The sequence below is a fragment of the Arachis stenosperma genome, chromosome 7 (assembly GCF_014773155.1).
Source record: "Arachis stenosperma cultivar V10309 chromosome 7, arast.V10309.gnm1.PFL2, whole genome shotgun sequence".
Lineage (NCBI taxonomy): Eukaryota > Viridiplantae > Streptophyta > Magnoliopsida > Fabales > Fabaceae > Arachis > Arachis stenosperma.
In genome coordinates, this window is record NC_080383.1 from 8,633,530 (window position 1) to 8,651,602 (window position 18,073).

The following is an 18,073-nucleotide window of genomic DNA, read 5'->3' on the forward strand; positions in this document are numbered from 1 at the left end:
TTTTTTTTTTGTTTGGATCGAAAGAAAAATGAGAAGAAAGAAAATCATAATAGTATAAAATTACATTAATACCCTTATTTATATTATATGTAAATTATAATTTATTAATATATTCAAGTTATTTTTTTAATAAAAAAACCATTCAAATTAAATTTTAAGATTTTAACATATTATTTTTGTTAATAACAACATTTTTTTTATTATTCTCTTCTATTATCTTTTAAATATGGTAAACAAAAAATTATCATTATTTTTTAAATATATACAAATAAATAATTTAATAAAAGACTGATAAAAATTATTCATAAGTTGTACCATTAATTTCTTTAATTATAAGGAAAAGATGAAGTTTGATGGGACAGTAAAATTAGATAAAATACAAGAGATGATTTTCAAATTTGATAGGAAATGAAACGAAAAATTCTGATTCTTTTATTAAGAAGAGGACAAATCTATAATTATATCATTATTTCTTCCTCCTTTGCTGGTTTTCATCTCATACTTGAGAAGAAAAGTTTTTGGTGGATCCTACCCATTTTTTTCTTTTTCTCTTCATTTTCTTCGATAAACCAAACAATGAAAAATTTAATTTTTCACCCATTTTCTTTCTTTATATTTTCTTTTTCTCATATTCTTTTGAAACAAACACAGTGTTAGATGTGCCCCGTTTATATGTTAGATGACTATATATTTCATATTAAGATATTAATAATATGTATTATTTAAGTAATTTAATTAATTATATTAAATTATTTAAAAATATTTAATTATTATATTCACATGAAGATACATACATTATGTGAGTAGTTGTCTATATCTGAATTCTTATCTATACTATCGCCTCCCACCATGGTCATAAATTGGATCTTAGGTGCATGCATATGTTGATGGGAATAAAAACCAAATAGCCATATACCCAAAAAAAAAAAAAAAAGATAGCCGCGTCTCTTGGACTAACTGAAAAGACGTTTATCTGATTGATTCCTTCCAAGATGATGCATGCTGCACCACCACATACAATAATTATTAATTACTACTACAATTCAAAAATGAAGAAAGAATAAGGTGTTCTCAACTACTCAACCTATGCATGTTTCTTTTTCTCCTTATTTTGGGGCTATACGGACAATCTTTTCATTATTGTCCCTCTTTTTTTTTTTTAGGTAAATTTATTATCCAAAGACAAAAGAAATAAAACACTCAATAAGGATGAAAAAGAGCAATGCTAAGGGACCAGCAATTTTTATGATTGTTAGCCATCAACTAGCCATCAATGATGATTTGATGGTGTGAGATTGGTGTGAAATTTCATCCAATGACTCACCTTCCTCTGCTGGTTACATGCTGGCCAAAATTCAATAAAATTGCTGGCCCCCTAAACTTTTCCGGATGAAAAATTCCAACCCTTTTTTATTATTTTTTAAAAAAGTTACGCCCATGACATTACTATAACCCAAAATCTAAGATAGAATTAAGATGTTGGTAACCATATATATAACAAGTTTTTTATATAATCTACATTAATATACTTCTGATTAGGATACAAGTTAATTAGTTAAGTAATTAAGAGAATGATAGATTAAGCTCCTAACTACAAGGGGTGTATTTGGCAAACATGTTGGAGAAGAGAGAAACTCGTTTGGGCTTCTTGAAAGTTTCACTTTGATGTTTGGCAATTTTTATCTTTGTGAACGCAGAATTGATTTTGCCTCTGAACCCACATTTAGGAGAAGCTCAAATTTGTAGCTTCTGTATTTCACGTTTCACGTTTCATGTTTAGGAGAAGCTAAAATATTTCTTTTTTATCAACCCTACCCTTCATTTTCTTCTATAAGAATGATACTAGTAACTATTATCTTCACAGTCATTCTTTGTAGTTCTTCCTACTTCTTCATAATTTTTTAGTTCCATTTTTTCATCAAAATCGTTCAGATTTATTTCAATCACTAACAAATTGAAATTTTTTTATTTTTATTTGATTTTATTCATATGAATTTTATTTACGTTTTATGGTATTTTTTTTGTTCATATGATATATGTTGTTGGTTTTATGGAATTTTTATTATTTCTTATCTGTATAATTTTTTTTTTCTATTCTTTGATGTACTCTATTTTTGTTTTGTATTAATTTTTTTATTTTTTATTCTAAATTTGTAAAATTTGTAATTGTAATTGTAATTATTATATACTACGTTTATTATCAAAATTTTGAATAATATAAATTATGATCCTATAAAAAAAGGACAAAATAAATAAAAAATTAATTATAAGTAATAATAGAGTCATAAATAATAAAAATTTATAGTCTAAAATAATACTAAATTAAAGAGTACTGACTATACTAAAAAAATTATAGAATATTTTTGTTTTGTGTGACATTATAAAATTTATAGTACTCTCTTTTATATTTTTATTTTTTATTGTATTTATTTTATTTATATGATAAATATTTTTTAGATTATTTTTTATAGTATCTGATTTTGCAGGTATATAAAATTGATGTCTATTTTAGTAATTTTTCATAGTAGTATAATTCAAACAACATTTATTTTACTATAATCAATTTTGATATAAAGATTACCAAATATAAATCACGTTAACCCAAACTAACTTATCATCAAAATCAATTTTACAAAATCAATTTTATACAAATTCTGGTTTACAAACTGTAATCCAAATACACACAAGAGTATGTTTGGCTAAATCTAATATTTTGTCAACGGATTATTGGCAATTTGTCTTTACGTTAAATGATTCGGGATCCAATCATCGCCCTTTAATTTGCTGCTAAATAATTTAGTCAAAGAGGTTAGGAAGGCTGAAAGGAGTTTTTGATTCCAAGAAAGATGGTATGAAATAACAAGGTGGTGCAAATAGTGAAGCAATCTTAGAACTGTACAGTTAAGGTCTCTCCAATGTTTAAATTGAAGACTTGTAGGCATAATATTGTTGAATAGCAAAGAAACTCATACTCAAACTTAAAAATTAAGATCCAAATGCTGCAGAATTGAAGCAGAAAAAGAAAAAGGTGCTCAAGCTAAAAGTGTTGGATTACGGATCTTAGAGATTGAAATAGAAAAAGTATTTGAGCAAGAGGAATGATTTTGGAAAGGAAAATCAAAAATTCAGTGGTTAAACTGGAGAAATAGGATTATAAAGTTTTTTATTCCAACTTTCAAATTAGAAATATGGGAATAAAATTTAGTTTTTAGAGGATGAAAGCGACAAGAGGTGAAAGGTAGAAGAAGATCTAAGAAGATTATATATAAGGTGATTAAACGTGATTTATATGTAAATTGTCTCTTTATAGACATGATACATGATAGAGTAGTACAAGAACAAGGTCGATAATTTGGAGAACAAATACAAGCTTCAGATGCATAAAATCAATCGTGGATGCATCAATACATTTATTTATCATTCTCATTAGTTCTATAGAAAAATATTTTATTTAAATTATAAGAAAAATGATAAATAAATATATTGATATATCTACGGTTGATTTTGTACCTTTGGAGTTTGTACTTGTTCTTTAGATTATCGACCTTGTTCTTGGACTGCTGTCATGTAAGACATTCCGTTAATTATTTAATTTTAACCTCACGATGGGACTACATTGAAGCTAAATAATTTTTTTTAGATTCAAATATGACACTTTAAATTTTAAGGACCAAAACAGAATTACGTCCAAATATAAAAAACTAATTTAGTACTTTACCCAAAAATAAAAGATAGATTAAGCTCTGAATTAATAATTTTTATTGATTAGAGAGACCTAAAAAATAATTTAAAGATAATTGATTTTGTAATTGGTTTCTTATTTTATTAACAAGTAATTATATATTTTAAAATTAAAGAATCAAATCTATTATGACCTCAACACTCTAAATTAAACTTAAAAGGCTTCCTTCGACCCAAAATATATACACTCTCTGAATTTATATATATATATATATATATATATATATATATATATATATATATAATTGAGCCATGAGAAATTCATCTAAGGTCATATCCCATCATATTTGAAAAAAAAAAATCTAGTACAAATCCTTCCATATCGAATATAATACACCATGTCTAGATAAGGCACCATACTCCTTAGAAAGTATTTCACCTACCCTAATTCTAATATCTTACTTGTCATCTATCCTAACCCTAATACCCTATTCCTTGTCATTTCTTCTCAATCTTGTTTTGAGTGATGTCTAAGTGGTAGCAATGGTAAGATCAGTAATAATTAGACTGTGATGTAAAATCATTCATAATAATGATTAGTGTAATACGAATTTGGCAGTAAGCTAAGCATAATCACAATATAGAATGTTAAACACAAAGGAGCAATTCACAAGTGCTTTGAGCTGTGGATGAAAATTTTAACAAAAATGAAGTCTATAAAGGATATCATTCGAATATGAAGAGTGTTAGGGACAGTAATTTTTGTGATTTATAGTTATTAATAATATTTTTAATAGTGTGAGATTTTATTCAATAATATGAAATTACTTATTTTTTTTTGCTAGTTATATGTTGCCCAAAATTTAATAAAATTACTAGTGTCCTAAACTTTTCCTTCGAATATTATTCCTGTAAAAAAAATGTGCCTACAAACACTAATATACTATAGACACAAGCAATCAAGAAAAATAATTAAACAAGAAAAAGAAAAAGGAAAAAGTAACAAAGTAACAAGGAGAAGACAGAAGAGAGATAGAAAGAAGTGTCTCGGATTATTTTTTTTTTTTGGGTACGTTCATAAAGATTTTCTCCAAGTAAATAGGTGATAGGTCAGTAAAAAAAATAACAAAATAAAAAGACTTATTAATTTTAATAAAATAATATATCCATATTTAATTATTCATCTTACTTTAGGATTATGAACTAATGAAACAAATTGAGAACAAAATTTAATTTAAAGATGGAAGATTTTTATATGTCACAATTAGTGCTATTTATAAAATTTAGTTATTAGTTTTTTTTATTATTTTTAACACTTCATTGATTAAATATTAGCTATAAATACGAAAATCAATCACATTTTCTAGAAATGAAAAGAAAATTCCATCCTTACCAATAACGTGATGCAAGATTAGACAACTCACCTTAAAACCAGATCTTGTTGGTTTTGATTTGCAAATATTACACACAAATGTCTAGAAATGGTTGCTCCCATAACTAGAGCCAACGTGGTAGTATTTCTCCTTGATAACAATAGCCAAAACATTATCTTAACGTAAAGGGATATGCTTCTTTATGCCCACAAATTTTACACCATTATTTAACTGTATATTCATTATATTGTTATAGTAATTTTTTTTGGGGGGTCTATATTGTTATAGTAATTATTAAAATTAAATTTATTTATTATTTTCCGATAAATAATAAATAAAAGACTTAAATTCGAGGAGGCAAACAAAATATACATGCAGCCAGAGCCACCAAGATTACAACAAATACTCACTCAAATAGAAACTGTCCCTCTAAAATGTCTTAAAAAAAAATTGTAAAAAAACAAAATTAAAGTATATGGCCTAAAAGGATTAATTCTATTTCTTATTTGAATGATCATTGAAATAATTATATTTGATTAACTCAATATAAAATATTATAAACTAATTTTTTCTAAGTAAACTCAAATATAATAACTAAAAATATTTTCAATTATCTCTCTAAATATATCGAATAAAATAAAAACTCATAGTTTAATGCTTATTAATCTGAAAAAACTGTCTCTTCATTTTGTAGAAGCTAAGAGAATGTTTATAATGAACTAAGACGATAATGAGGGGCATAATGAAGATCATTTTTCTTTTTTTTTTTTTATTTATAATATTTTTTAATTTGATAAACTAAAAATTTACTGTTACTCAATAGATTATTAAAATGTTACACATGATAATGAGGGGCATAATGAAGATGATTTTCTTTTTTTTTATTTATAATATTTTAATTTGATAAATTAAAAATTTATTGTTAGTCAATAGATTATTAAAATGTTACACTTGTTTAAATGAGATTTTTTTTAAGAATATACATTTAAATAGATTTCTAAAAAAAATTATATTAAATATTTTTGTTTCAATTTTTTTATTATATCAAAATCATAAAATTTTATAAAAATAAGATATATAAATTCTTATTTTAATTAAATCTATTATTTTTATTTAGACAAATAAATTTTTAAAATTATAACACAAAAATCAATAAATTTTATTTTTATAAAATTTAAAAACCTCAACTTAATAAAAAAATTTTAAAAACAAAAAATCCCATAACTTATTTAAAAATATACTCTTTTCTTTAATATCACATTATTAAACCTATCTCCATTCCCAATTTCCATCAACCACCATGCTATACACATAAAATAAAGTAGCGAATTCCTCTCTTGTCCCTTATCATTCCATGTATTTATGTGAAAAGTAAGGACAAATTTGTCAATTCAAATCACTATAATCTATCGCAGCGAATTAGGCAACACCACATGGGAACACGAAAATAACAAAAAAGAAAAAAATTGTGAAAGAGAGATATTGAGAGAGAGAGAGAGAGAGAGAGAGAGAGAGAGAGAAAAGAGAGATGGAGAAGAAGCAAGATTAAGAAATTGCCCATTGAAGAAGGTGGTGGCTGGTGTTTTTGGGTCTCTCCTATTCCCAAAAAAGACTCAAACTTTAACCCTAATTTTTCTTCTCCTTCTTCTCTTCTTCTTCTTTTCGTTCATCACCACCACCAACTTCATCATCGTCATCATTATCTTCATCTTCCCCATCATCATCGATGCGTCGAGGTAGAGATGCCATCGCCGTCGCCGCCGCAGCCGTAGCAGCAGATCCGACGCATCCAAACGCCGATTCAAGAAACAACGTCGGAGAAACGCGGTTTCGCGGAGTGAGGAAGCGACCATGGGGAAGATTCGCGGCGGAGATAAGGGATCCATGGAAGAAGGCGCGCGTGTGGCTTGGAACATTCGATTCCGCCGAGGACGCCGCCAGAGCATACGACGCTGCCGCCCGATCCTTCCGTGGACCAAAAGCAAAGACAAATTTTCCGTTCCCCAACGCCGAAATCGGAATCTCGCACTCTCAGATTCCGATTCACGGTTACGATGATCCGGTTCACGGGTTCGGAAAGTACGAACCGGTTCAGGTGAACCGGCCAACGAGCAGCGGCATGAGCAGCACGGTCGAATCGTTCAGCGGACCTAGGGTTTCGTCAACGGCGGCGCTTCCAGCGGTTGATCGTCGCCGGAGGAAACCGGAGAAGCCGGTTGTAGTTCCGGTCGACGATTGCCACAGTGATTGCGATTCGTCATCAACCATCGACGACGAGGATTCGTTCCGGAAAACCCTAACTTTCGATCTAAACCTTCCGCCGCCGGAGGAAGACGACGTCGGTTTCACCGACGAGGAGATTCGCGCCACCGCCTTGTGCCTCTGATATGGGATGAGAGATTTGACAACGAGGTTCGGTTTCCGGTGCATAATCTCGTGTGGATTTTCTCTTAATTTTCTCGGGAAAATGGTTTCTGGGGAAATTGGGGCAAAATCATGTATTTTTAGTTTTTCCCTTTTTTTTAAAAAAAAAAATTTACAATTTTACTTTGTTGAGGCACTAAAAAATTGGGTAAAAACAAAAGGAAAAAAAGATTTCCACTTTGTTTAGATTAATTAATATTATTGATATATATTATGGTGTTGTTAGAAATTGGCATAACCATGTGTGTTATGTATGAGGATAGATACAATGAAGAGATTGTTGTTAATGTTGCTGTATCTGTGTTAATGTTGTAACTTTGGATCCTTATGTGATAGAAGCATTGGACATGATCACTCTCTGGATCTACTTCTTAGAGATTAGAACTTACATTTCTACTTCTTAGAGATTAGAACTTACATTTTTTGTTAAGTTTTTTTCTTTTTTGTACAAAAGATTATGGCAATCAGATTAGAGAATAAAATTACATTCTGCTTATTTACAATTTTCATTCGTTGAGATGAATTTTTGTTTTATTTTTTTTACATCTTTGAAATTTGAGTATTGTTGAGTTTCTATTGAATAGAAATAGAACGAAATGTAATCTTCATTTAACTTGCTTGGGTTAAATCTTAAGTTACAAGTTTTAGTACAGTGATTGGTACTATTAGTTTGATTTGGAGATTACCTCCTTTGTGTTTTAACTTTTAACTTCTAATCATAATGTGTCAATGAACAAATTTGTTTACTTAACAAAATTGGTTTGATAATATTAGTCCTTTTTTTTCCCTTTTATCATATCAACAAAAAATAAATGTGTTATCAAATGATTATCAATGTGGATGTTATATTATGGAATATGGAGTATTAACGTCCATAATGGAATATGGAGTATTATTATATTATATATAATGAAGAATGTAATATTATCAATTAATGGCACATAAATTTTTATAACGTATTTTCACTCGTTAGGAATTGAATTAGGTAAATACGTTATTTTATTTAACAATAAAACTTTACATTCAAACAAAATACTTAAGTCTAATTAAATTATTATAATTATTATAACAAATTTTTAAATTATGCATTTTTTTTTCTTTTCTTTTTCCGTTTTCTTCTCTTTCTCTATTTCTTTCTTCTTCTTCTCATTCTCTTTCGTTTTCTTCTTCTTTCTCTTTCTTTCTTCTTCTTCCAAATTCTCATACGCAGACTTTCTTCTTTCCTAATGTTGCATCTTCTTTTTTTCTTTGTCATCACCAATAATACTAACATTTTGCTAACATCTTTATTAGTTCTGATTTTTCCTAATACCATCATTAAATAATTTTGATTCATTTCTTAATTTATTTTGGTTCATTTGTGTGTTAATTGAGGTTCACTTAATACTGTTGATAAGTTTTGACCAAATTTTTTATTCTTTAAGTAATTTCGGTTTATTTCTTAGTTTAATTAAAGTTTATGTGGATTCAAAAATGAATTTGATGTATTTTTGTTAATGATTGAATATTTTTAACTGTTTGTTCAAATTTGAACTAATTTCAGTTCATTTGTGTGCTAATTGAGGTTCACTTGCTGCGGTTAATAAGTATTGACCAAATTTTTTAACAAAGAAAAATGAAATTATTCATTATCACTCTATTCAATGGCATTAGATTTCACTACATTCCATTCAATTAGTTCAGTTTTGAACGGACAGTAAAAAAGATTCAATCATTAACAAAAATACATCGAATTCATTTTTGGATCCAAATGAACCTCAAATAAACTAATAAATGAATCGAAATTACTTAAAGAATAAAAAATTTGGTCAAAACTTAACAGCAGCATCAACTGAACCTCAATTAACGCACAAATGAACTGAAATTAGTCCAGTTTTGAACAAGTAGTCAGAAAGACTCCATCATCAACAAAAACACAGATAATTTATTTCTAGATCCAAATGAAGCTCAATGAAACTAAAAAATGAATCTCAATCATCAACAGAAATATATCGAATTCATTTCTGGATCCAAATGAACCTCAATTAAAAGGAAGAAAAGAAAAAATGCAGCAACAACAGCAACAATAAAAGAATGATGATTGCGAGAAAACACGCGAAGAAGAAGAAGGAGGAAGGAGAAGAAGAAGAAGAAGAAGGAAGAACGCGAAGAAGAAAAAGAAAGAATGTGAAGACAAAAAAGGAGGAAAGGGAAGAAGAAAAAGAAATAACGCATAAAAGAAAGCACGCAAACACAAAGACGAAGAAGCATTATTAAAACGCGTGTGTGTATACGCTGGTACAATAAAAATAGTTTTTGTTGAATTTAGACATATTTAGTTGAACTTTGATACAAAAATATTTAGATGTATAGTTAAATTGTTTCATAAATTATCAAATATTATATTATAAGAATATTATCAATATACCAGAAATTATTTTTGTTATGGAAAAGAAGTTGGTGTTTTGGAAGAATATTGGAAGATGGGGGGATTTACCCGGCGGTGGAGCTGCCGGTCAACACGCAGGGACGTGGTGACCCTGCTACGGTGCAACGTGTCCTCACCACGCAGGGGCGAGGTGACGCGGCCAGCATGCAGGTTCTGGCACCACGCAGGGGCGTGGTGGAGCTGGCGTCGCGGAGTCCCGATGCACCACGGGGGGCGTGCTGGAGCTGCTGGGATGCAAGGGACAAGCCTCACCCCGGTAAACAACGTGATGCCTTCTTCCTCTATATAAACAGCAAGCCTTCATTTTGAATCAGAAAGAAAGTGATTGTGAGAGGTAGGGGAAGGAGGTTTGCTCTCAGAAGGTTTGCTGCTGCTTCACCGTGAAGGAGAAAGGGTGAAAAATAGGAAGAAAAAAATATTATTTTGTAGTGTTTATTTTAAAGAATGGTTCGTAATTATAAAACTCCGAAAGAACATATTATAAATTATTTGGATTATCCAATTTATGTAAGTTGGTAAATTATTTTTTTATTGTATATTTTAATTTCTGTTAGTTTTTGTTATTTAATATGTTTAAATATAATTTTTTTGTTAATTTTAAATAAATTTTCTGTTATAAAAATATTAAAATAGAATATATATTATACTATACTATTCTATACGACATACTAAAATTTTTTTAAAAAAATATATTTCTCTACGATAAAAATATAAAAATAATACTATAGTAAAATAAATAATATACATTCTGCAAATAAATATGTATGTTGAACATAGTCAAAAGTTTAATACATAATTGTTAAAGTAATAAATAAATAAATATTAAAAATATATATATACGTTGTGGGTAATAATTTTAGAGAAATATATGTTGATGCACGAAAAAAAATTATTTTAACTATGGTGCACTTCTAACAAATAAAATATTGAAATAAATAAATATATAAATAATATTATTAATTAAAGTGATCACATTTATTAAATCCATATATTAATGTTTGTTTATTAATAAATGAATATTTATAAGTAATATAACAAATATAATTTTGTTGATGCAGCCCAACAGAAATTTTTGGTGCGTAAACTGGATCTGCCAAGGAGTTGGAACCTGAGGGTCGAAAATTACTTATGTGCCACTGGATTCTACCACGTATCTAGGATTGGGATGATAAGAGGATCTTACCCGTTGTTAGCTGCTCTGGTTGAAAGGTGGAGGCCGGAGACTCACACTTTTGTGTTGCCGGTGGGTGAGGTTACAGTGACATTGAAAGATGTCGTACATATATTTGGCTTACCAATTGATGGAGAGCCTGTGAGTGGATGGACTGACAGTAGTAGTGATTTCGTTCAGAGTCAGAGCATGGCAATATTCGGACGTGAACCGGTGCTCAGTCGTAATTCGAAATCCTATATAAAGCTTGGTTGGGTTCGATGTATCAGAGATGAGAAGCCATTGGACACTGAAGAGTCCATAAGGAGATACGTGAGATGTCAGATTTTCTGTTTGTTAGAGTCGACCCTATTCACAGATAAGTCGACCACATACGCCCATGCGAAGTATCTACCATTACTTCGCGATTTTGAGCGAATCCATACTTATAGTTGGGGTTTAACGTGTCTCGCACATCTTTATAGAGCACTATGCCGTGCATCACGATATGATACGAAGGAAATGGATAGCCCTCTTAATCTGTTGTTTGTTTGGGCATGGGAGCGAATGCCGTTTATTTCACCAGTACCGAGACATATCCTTCCACCTGCTGAGATACCAGTTGCCATGAGGTAAATATTTATGGTTCTTGTCAGAGATTATATTCATTATGCATGTTTCAGTTACGGTTACTTACGTAAATTTTTTTACTGTATCATGTTTAAGGTGGAGTCATTCGGAACGGAGCACAGCGTGGTTAGAGAAGACCGTTGTGACATTTAGGCATGATATAGACTACATGCATGAGGTAAATATTTATGGTTCTAATGAATCCTAGATCCAAAAATTAATGTTAGGGTTATGACATTCGAATTATCTGTGGCAGTTTGAGTGGCGGCCATACGAAGGAATGATCATACCCGGCGAGTTACATAGACATCTTGATGTGTATGATATTATTGCTCCGTTGTTGTCGTTCGAGTGTATCGAATGGCACTCTGCGGACCGAGTGATGCGTCAGTTTGGGTTCGCACAGCCCCCCTGCGAATACCAAGGAACATTCCACTGGAGTAGCATTTCATGGCTCTTCGCGGAGTACAGCTTTATGACTGGACAGTTTTGCTTAGGGAGTGGATAGCGGAGTGGGGCAACAGGTGAAACACTCGTCTGCGGGATCTGCACCCCCTTCTGACCTGGGACTTCATACCGACCCCAGAGTATCGGGATTGGTAAATGCGCTCATTCGGACATATGCTAGATTGTCAGCGTATGTTCCTCAGCCACATGCACCTCAACCACATGCACCTCAGCCACCTTAGTATGCAGTGTTTGAGCCGGTTTCTTATTATGTACCACAACCACCACAGCCACAGGACTAGAGTGCGTCCAGCCACCATTCACAGCACTCTCAGCCGATACTGACGATTCCAGTCGGTCATGATTGGTTTGACTTCTCTGCCGGTGTCACGGAGATCAGCAACAACAGAATTGGGCCATGCTAGTTTGGGTAGTTGGTCAGATTTTAGTGATATGCATTCACCGTCAGCCTCAGCTGATCCACGTGGGGCATCAGTAGGTATGAACCATGGTTTGCAGCGTCCTGCTTCTCGTCAGAGGGTGCATCGTGTGATAGTGAATTCCTTCAGCGGACATACACACTTGTTGACGAGTACAACCCCGATGCATCCGCTTCACCAGAGGCAGGTGGGTCGGCACTTCCAGTAGAGGCGGGTGGGTCGGCACCTCCGGCAGAGGCATCTGGGTCGGCCGCTGCAGGTATGGGTGACTCAGTTTCAGGTCACCCATATGACTTACGGACGGAGGAAATTCACCGGATAGGTATACTCCATCGAAGCCAGGTCTGGGCATGATGGGTAAGGCACTGAGCTGGATGGGTCATAAGAAGTGAACATCGGGTTGAGGTTTTTAGATTTCATACTAGGGTTCAATGTAATACGTATTTAATATTCTGTATGTTGGCCGATGTTATTTGTAGTTAAAAATTTGTATGTTTGCTTCAGTAAGGCGGTAAATGTTAACATTATCATGGTCTTAAACATCAATGGATAATCTCAAATTTAAAAATACAAACACGACTAAGACAAAAAAGAAAATCTATTATAAAAATGCAAATTCAAAATACAAACACAATGGAAATAAAAGTCATTCCCCCCACCACTCGATCCAGCACGCTGAGGACATCGACTCCAACTATGTCCCTGAGTACCACAGAGACGGCATATCCGAGGACCACGCATGTCGCGTGAGTCCATTTCGTTCATGTATCTGGTCAATTTCGGGCGACCTTTTGACATTCGCCTCAAAGCGGGATTAACGACCAATGTGGGTCCCTCATACGCAGGCCATGTCTCAACATCACCTAACGGTGAGAACTCGAATCTATATACCTTACGGACCTCTGTCATCTTGTACACGTCATGCACATAAACCTGCCAATCGATTCGCTGGTTAGCACAGCAAGCAATAACATAGCGACATGGTATTCGTTCCACCTGAAAGTACCCACAGTCACACGTAAGTCGTGCAAGATCAACGACTAACACCTTTCCGCTAGTCATTTCACGAACCTCAAATACTTCATTCCGTCTGTCAAAACGGTGTACAACTATATTCCCAGCCTGTTGCATACTTGACTCTATCCGCTGTTGCGCGAATACGAAATAAGTATATCCAGCACGTTTGCGTTCGTGAAACTCAGCACTCTTCCGTGTAAAAAGTTCATTTAACTGATAATATGTTGCTCGGACTAGTGCCAACACAGGTAGATTACGGGCACCCTTCAACACTGAATTAATGCACTCGACAAGGTTCATCGTCATATGGCCCCATCGATGTCCCTCGTCGAATGCCAATACTCAATGTCTAAGTCCAATGGCATCACACCACCTGGCATATGCCTCGCCTCGCTCTTCTAACCTCTTATAGTTGATGTTATACTCCTCCACCATTCTTGAATACCCAATATTGACCACAAACTTTTGCAAGTGAGGGACTTTGAATGCTCGTAGGAAGTTGCTACCGATGTGCCTTATACAAAACATCCACCATGCTTTTTGAGGTTGCCAGTCACCTCCGGAATGATTTACTGCTGCCCGAATTGACTCATGTCGGTCCGAGATCATACCCACACCATCTTTTCTGACAACATGCATTCGCAGATTCCTTAGAAAGAAGTGCCACGCATCAGCTGTCTCCCCTTCCACAAGGCAAAAGCGATAGGCACAATGTTCTGGTTTCCATCCTATGCAACAGCGACCAGAAGTGTACCTTTGTACTTTTCATATAGATGTGTTCCGTCAACCTAAACTAGGGGCTTGCAATGCCTGAATGCCCTAACGCATGGATTAAAACTCCAAAATACGCGATGAAGTATTTTTACCCCTTGCGCCTCTTCATTCCCATTGTAGAGTGTGTGTGTTTCTATCTGGACAACTGACCCATGCATCTTCTGAACCATAACCGAGAGCCACCACGGCAAGGCTTGGTAACTCTCCTCCCAATCACCGAAAACTTTCGCTATGGACTTCTGCTTTGTTAACCAAGCCTTTCGATAACTGATGGTATAGTTGAACCTTGACTGGACTTCGGCTATTATAGTTTTTACCTTTATGGACGGGTCAGTCTCGACCAATGGCCTTATAGCCTCAACAACTGTGTCCGAGTCCAACTTGGAATGATCCTGTGAAATCACTCTCGTTGTGCACGTGTGCCTACCGTTGTATCTGCGTATCTTCCAACAACCTTTTTTCCGTATCGAGCAGGCTCGGATAAGCCAGTCGCACCCACGCCCATACATCTTGCATTTTGCATAGAACGTCTGTGGCTCAGACTCATACACGTCGTAGTCAACTCCTCTAGCGATAGTGTAACTTCTAATTATTGCCACGACTGACTTTCTAGAACTGTATTCCATTCCAATCCAGAACTCTCCATCCTTGGGATCAGCAACGCCTACAGAAAGTGCCCATCATCGTTTATTAATCAATCCAAAATATATATTAAATATAACATTATTCGGTCATCACATACCTATGTTTGAATATTCTGGAAACTCCGATGCATGCATGGCGTCGAGATCCAACTCACGCATAAAAGGTGGCACGTTCATCGGTTGACTGATCGAGGGGTGAACCACTACATTATCAGCTGCTGTCTCAACTGCCACATCACCATTCTCGTCTTCGTCGCCGGCTTCATAAGTGGCTTCGAAGTCATCTTTGCTGTCACTATTCATTCCCTCGTACACTGCAGCTCTATCATCCTCCACCGCTAAGTCATTTTGAATCCCTTCCGCCTTTACGGTTTCAAACTCAACATACAGCTCAATCTGTGGCTGTCGCATCTGAGTCTGCCGGTGAATTTGAAACATATTATACATAGTCACTTCGTTAGTGATTGGCATGATATCAAACTGTATTAGACCACCAAAAACTATAACCGGATTCCGGTATAGAATTCTGCTCACTCTCATTAACGTACCGTTCTCCATGCTTTGAGAGAGACCATTCTGAAGTTCCATAAACGTCATGATGCATGGAACCACAAACGAAAACAGATTCTGGCAAACAAACCTCACTCCCTCATGAGTATTACGTATTATCTCACCGTCGCGATACACTACCAAGTTTGCGGTACCCTCCATTACACCAAAAACACGCTCAAAGAACACTCACGCACTTCCTCAGAATGAAAATGAACCCGAGCACTGCCTTATATAGAGAGTAGCATTCACCACGCCCCCACATTTTGATTGCCTCAGGCGAATCACGTCTTGCCACGTGTCAAGACGCCCCCACGTGCCACGTCATCACGCCCCCACGTGCTGCGCAGGTGTACCAATCAAGCTCCGCCACGTCATCATCACGTCCCCACGTGCTACATCAGCACGCCCCCACGTGGTGATTGCGTGGCCCATTCAGCTTCTGCCACATCATTATCACGCCCCCATGTGATGCCTACGTGGCCAATTCTTGCTCCGCCACGTCATCAACATGCCCCACGTGCTAGGTGAGCACGCCCCCACGTGATGCCACCGTGTCCCATTCAACCTGCGCCACGTCATCTCACCTGACACTCGTCGCAGTCAACATGCCCCTGCGTGTTGAACATATATCCACCATTGGGTAAAACACAATATTCTCCCATTTCTAGCCAAAACACCACTTTACTTCCCATATTAAAATTCTTGAGCCTCAATATACAACTTTTCAATATTTTTATATATAAATTTCTATTCTTATTTATTTACTTTAATTATATTTTCACAATAATTTAAAACATAATCACTTATTTTGAGAGATCCTTATGGCTAAAGTTATTAAACTCTCCGCTTAACTCATAGTAGTTTTGCAGTTCGTCTCTAAATAGAATTTAAGTAAATTATTGACTTTAATAATCTGAAAATTTTTTCATAAAATAATATTTCATGAGAAACATGAATTTAATATTCTTCACCTTAAATAAGGGAATATTTCACAATTCACAACTATATGGCAGAAAATTTAGATGATTACATGTGTGAGCAAAATATCTCACCCTTAATCCTCACTCTAGCAATTTCGGACTAAGAAATTTAATTAAAAATATAAGTGATGGATTATGAAAAATTTTAGGGTTACGTTATGTATAAGCCACCAATATAAAATACATGTTAGAATATAAATACACATTAAAAATAAATTATATTATATATATATTTATACACAAATATACTGGTGACTAATTTTAGTGACTGATTATAGTGTACGAATAGTATTTTCCAAAATTTTAATAACACTATTATTTAATAATACTATTTATATAAAAAATATTTTTAAAGGTAAAACACATAAATAAACTAAATCCAACCCAAAATTGCACAATTCACCTAAACATGAAAACGTTACATGAATTTTCTATTAGCACGTCTCTATATAAATCGAACGAGCTTAATTCGATTTAGCAACTTGTATAGTAAATCGAAGAAGCCTAAGTTGAAATACTAAGAAATATGCAAATCGAAGCTGGTTAAGTCGATTTATGCATGCATGTGTTGTATCCTAGTAAATCGAAGCACCATATATCTATTTATCCATGCATGTGAAGCTCACAATAATTCAAAACAACCTGTTTCGATTTACCCATAATTTGCTACACATTGTAATTGGCATTGGACTGTTTCGAATTACATCCAATGTGCTCCCATGGTAATTCGAATGAGATTCGTTCGATTTGCTAACAACTTTTCTATAAATAGAATTCGAATTGAGCTCATTCAAATTACAATACATAAATCCTACCCCACCCAAATCTCAAAGAAACCTCAGCCCAAAGACTCCAACGTTCAAATACTCTGCTGATGGAGATAACCCGGACCATCTTTATCGTTTAGACGGAGTTGTCCATATTGCTGGTGTCATCAATTAAGAGGTTAGTGCTTATATTTTTTTTCAAAAATAGGATTAAATATTTTATTTTATTTTTCTTTTGACGCTAGTCATTATTTACAATTTTTTAACTAGATAGAGTTGTTAGATTAGTGACTTATTGGTTACTAGAGATTTGACGGAGCAACTTCTAATTCGAATAGTGATTACAAATGTGTAAAAGAGTATGGATAGTGAAGATAATTAGTAGTGAAACTTAGTTAGAGTAAGAACAGTGATTGAAATCTATGTTGTGATTTGGGTTGTTATTAAAGAAAGTATGGGTAGTGACTTGCTGTTTTATTTAGAATTCATATGACATCTACATTAAGTCAAATTTTTTATTAATATTAAACTTATTTTTATTAGGCATAGTTTGATGAATATATGGTTTTATTTTGTGTTTGAACCGGTAACATTATTTGGTTGCGTTTATGGTATTATTTCAATTAACAAATGCATTAGTTGATATTGTTATAGAAATATGTTTTGATGTGGTCCTAAGAGACAATTTATTATCTAGTTTATGCAGTTCTACCGATGTATCACGAGTATGAGACGGTAGCAGGGTATGCGCTTGGAGGAGAGGATC

General features: G+C 33.5%; 2 protein-coding genes across 2 annotated transcripts; one reads left to right on the top strand and one right to left on the bottom strand.

The window, feature by feature from the left end:
• Positions 1 to 6,495: 6,495 nt before the first annotated feature.
• LOC130942085 (ethylene-responsive transcription factor 3-like) lies at positions 6,496 to 7,981 on the top strand. Its single transcript, XM_057870770.1, has one exon. The coding sequence runs from the start codon at positions 6,781 to 6,783 to the stop codon at positions 7,438 to 7,440; it is 660 nt and encodes a 219-aa protein (XP_057726753.1). The 5' UTR covers positions 6,496 to 6,780; the 3' UTR covers positions 7,441 to 7,981.
• Positions 7,982 to 13,932: 5,951 nt separating this feature from the next.
• On the bottom strand, positions 13,933 to 15,719 carry LOC130939349 (uncharacterized). The gene is made up of 3 exons (XM_057867459.1): positions 15,107 to 15,719; positions 14,515 to 15,028; positions 13,933 to 14,344 (listed from the first exon to the last, which is right to left on the bottom strand). The coding sequence occupies exons 1-3, from the start codon at positions 15,717 to 15,719 to the stop codon at positions 13,933 to 13,935; spliced, it is 1,539 nt and encodes a 512-aa protein (XP_057723442.1).
• Between the last annotated feature and the right edge of the window lie 2,354 nt (positions 15,720 to 18,073).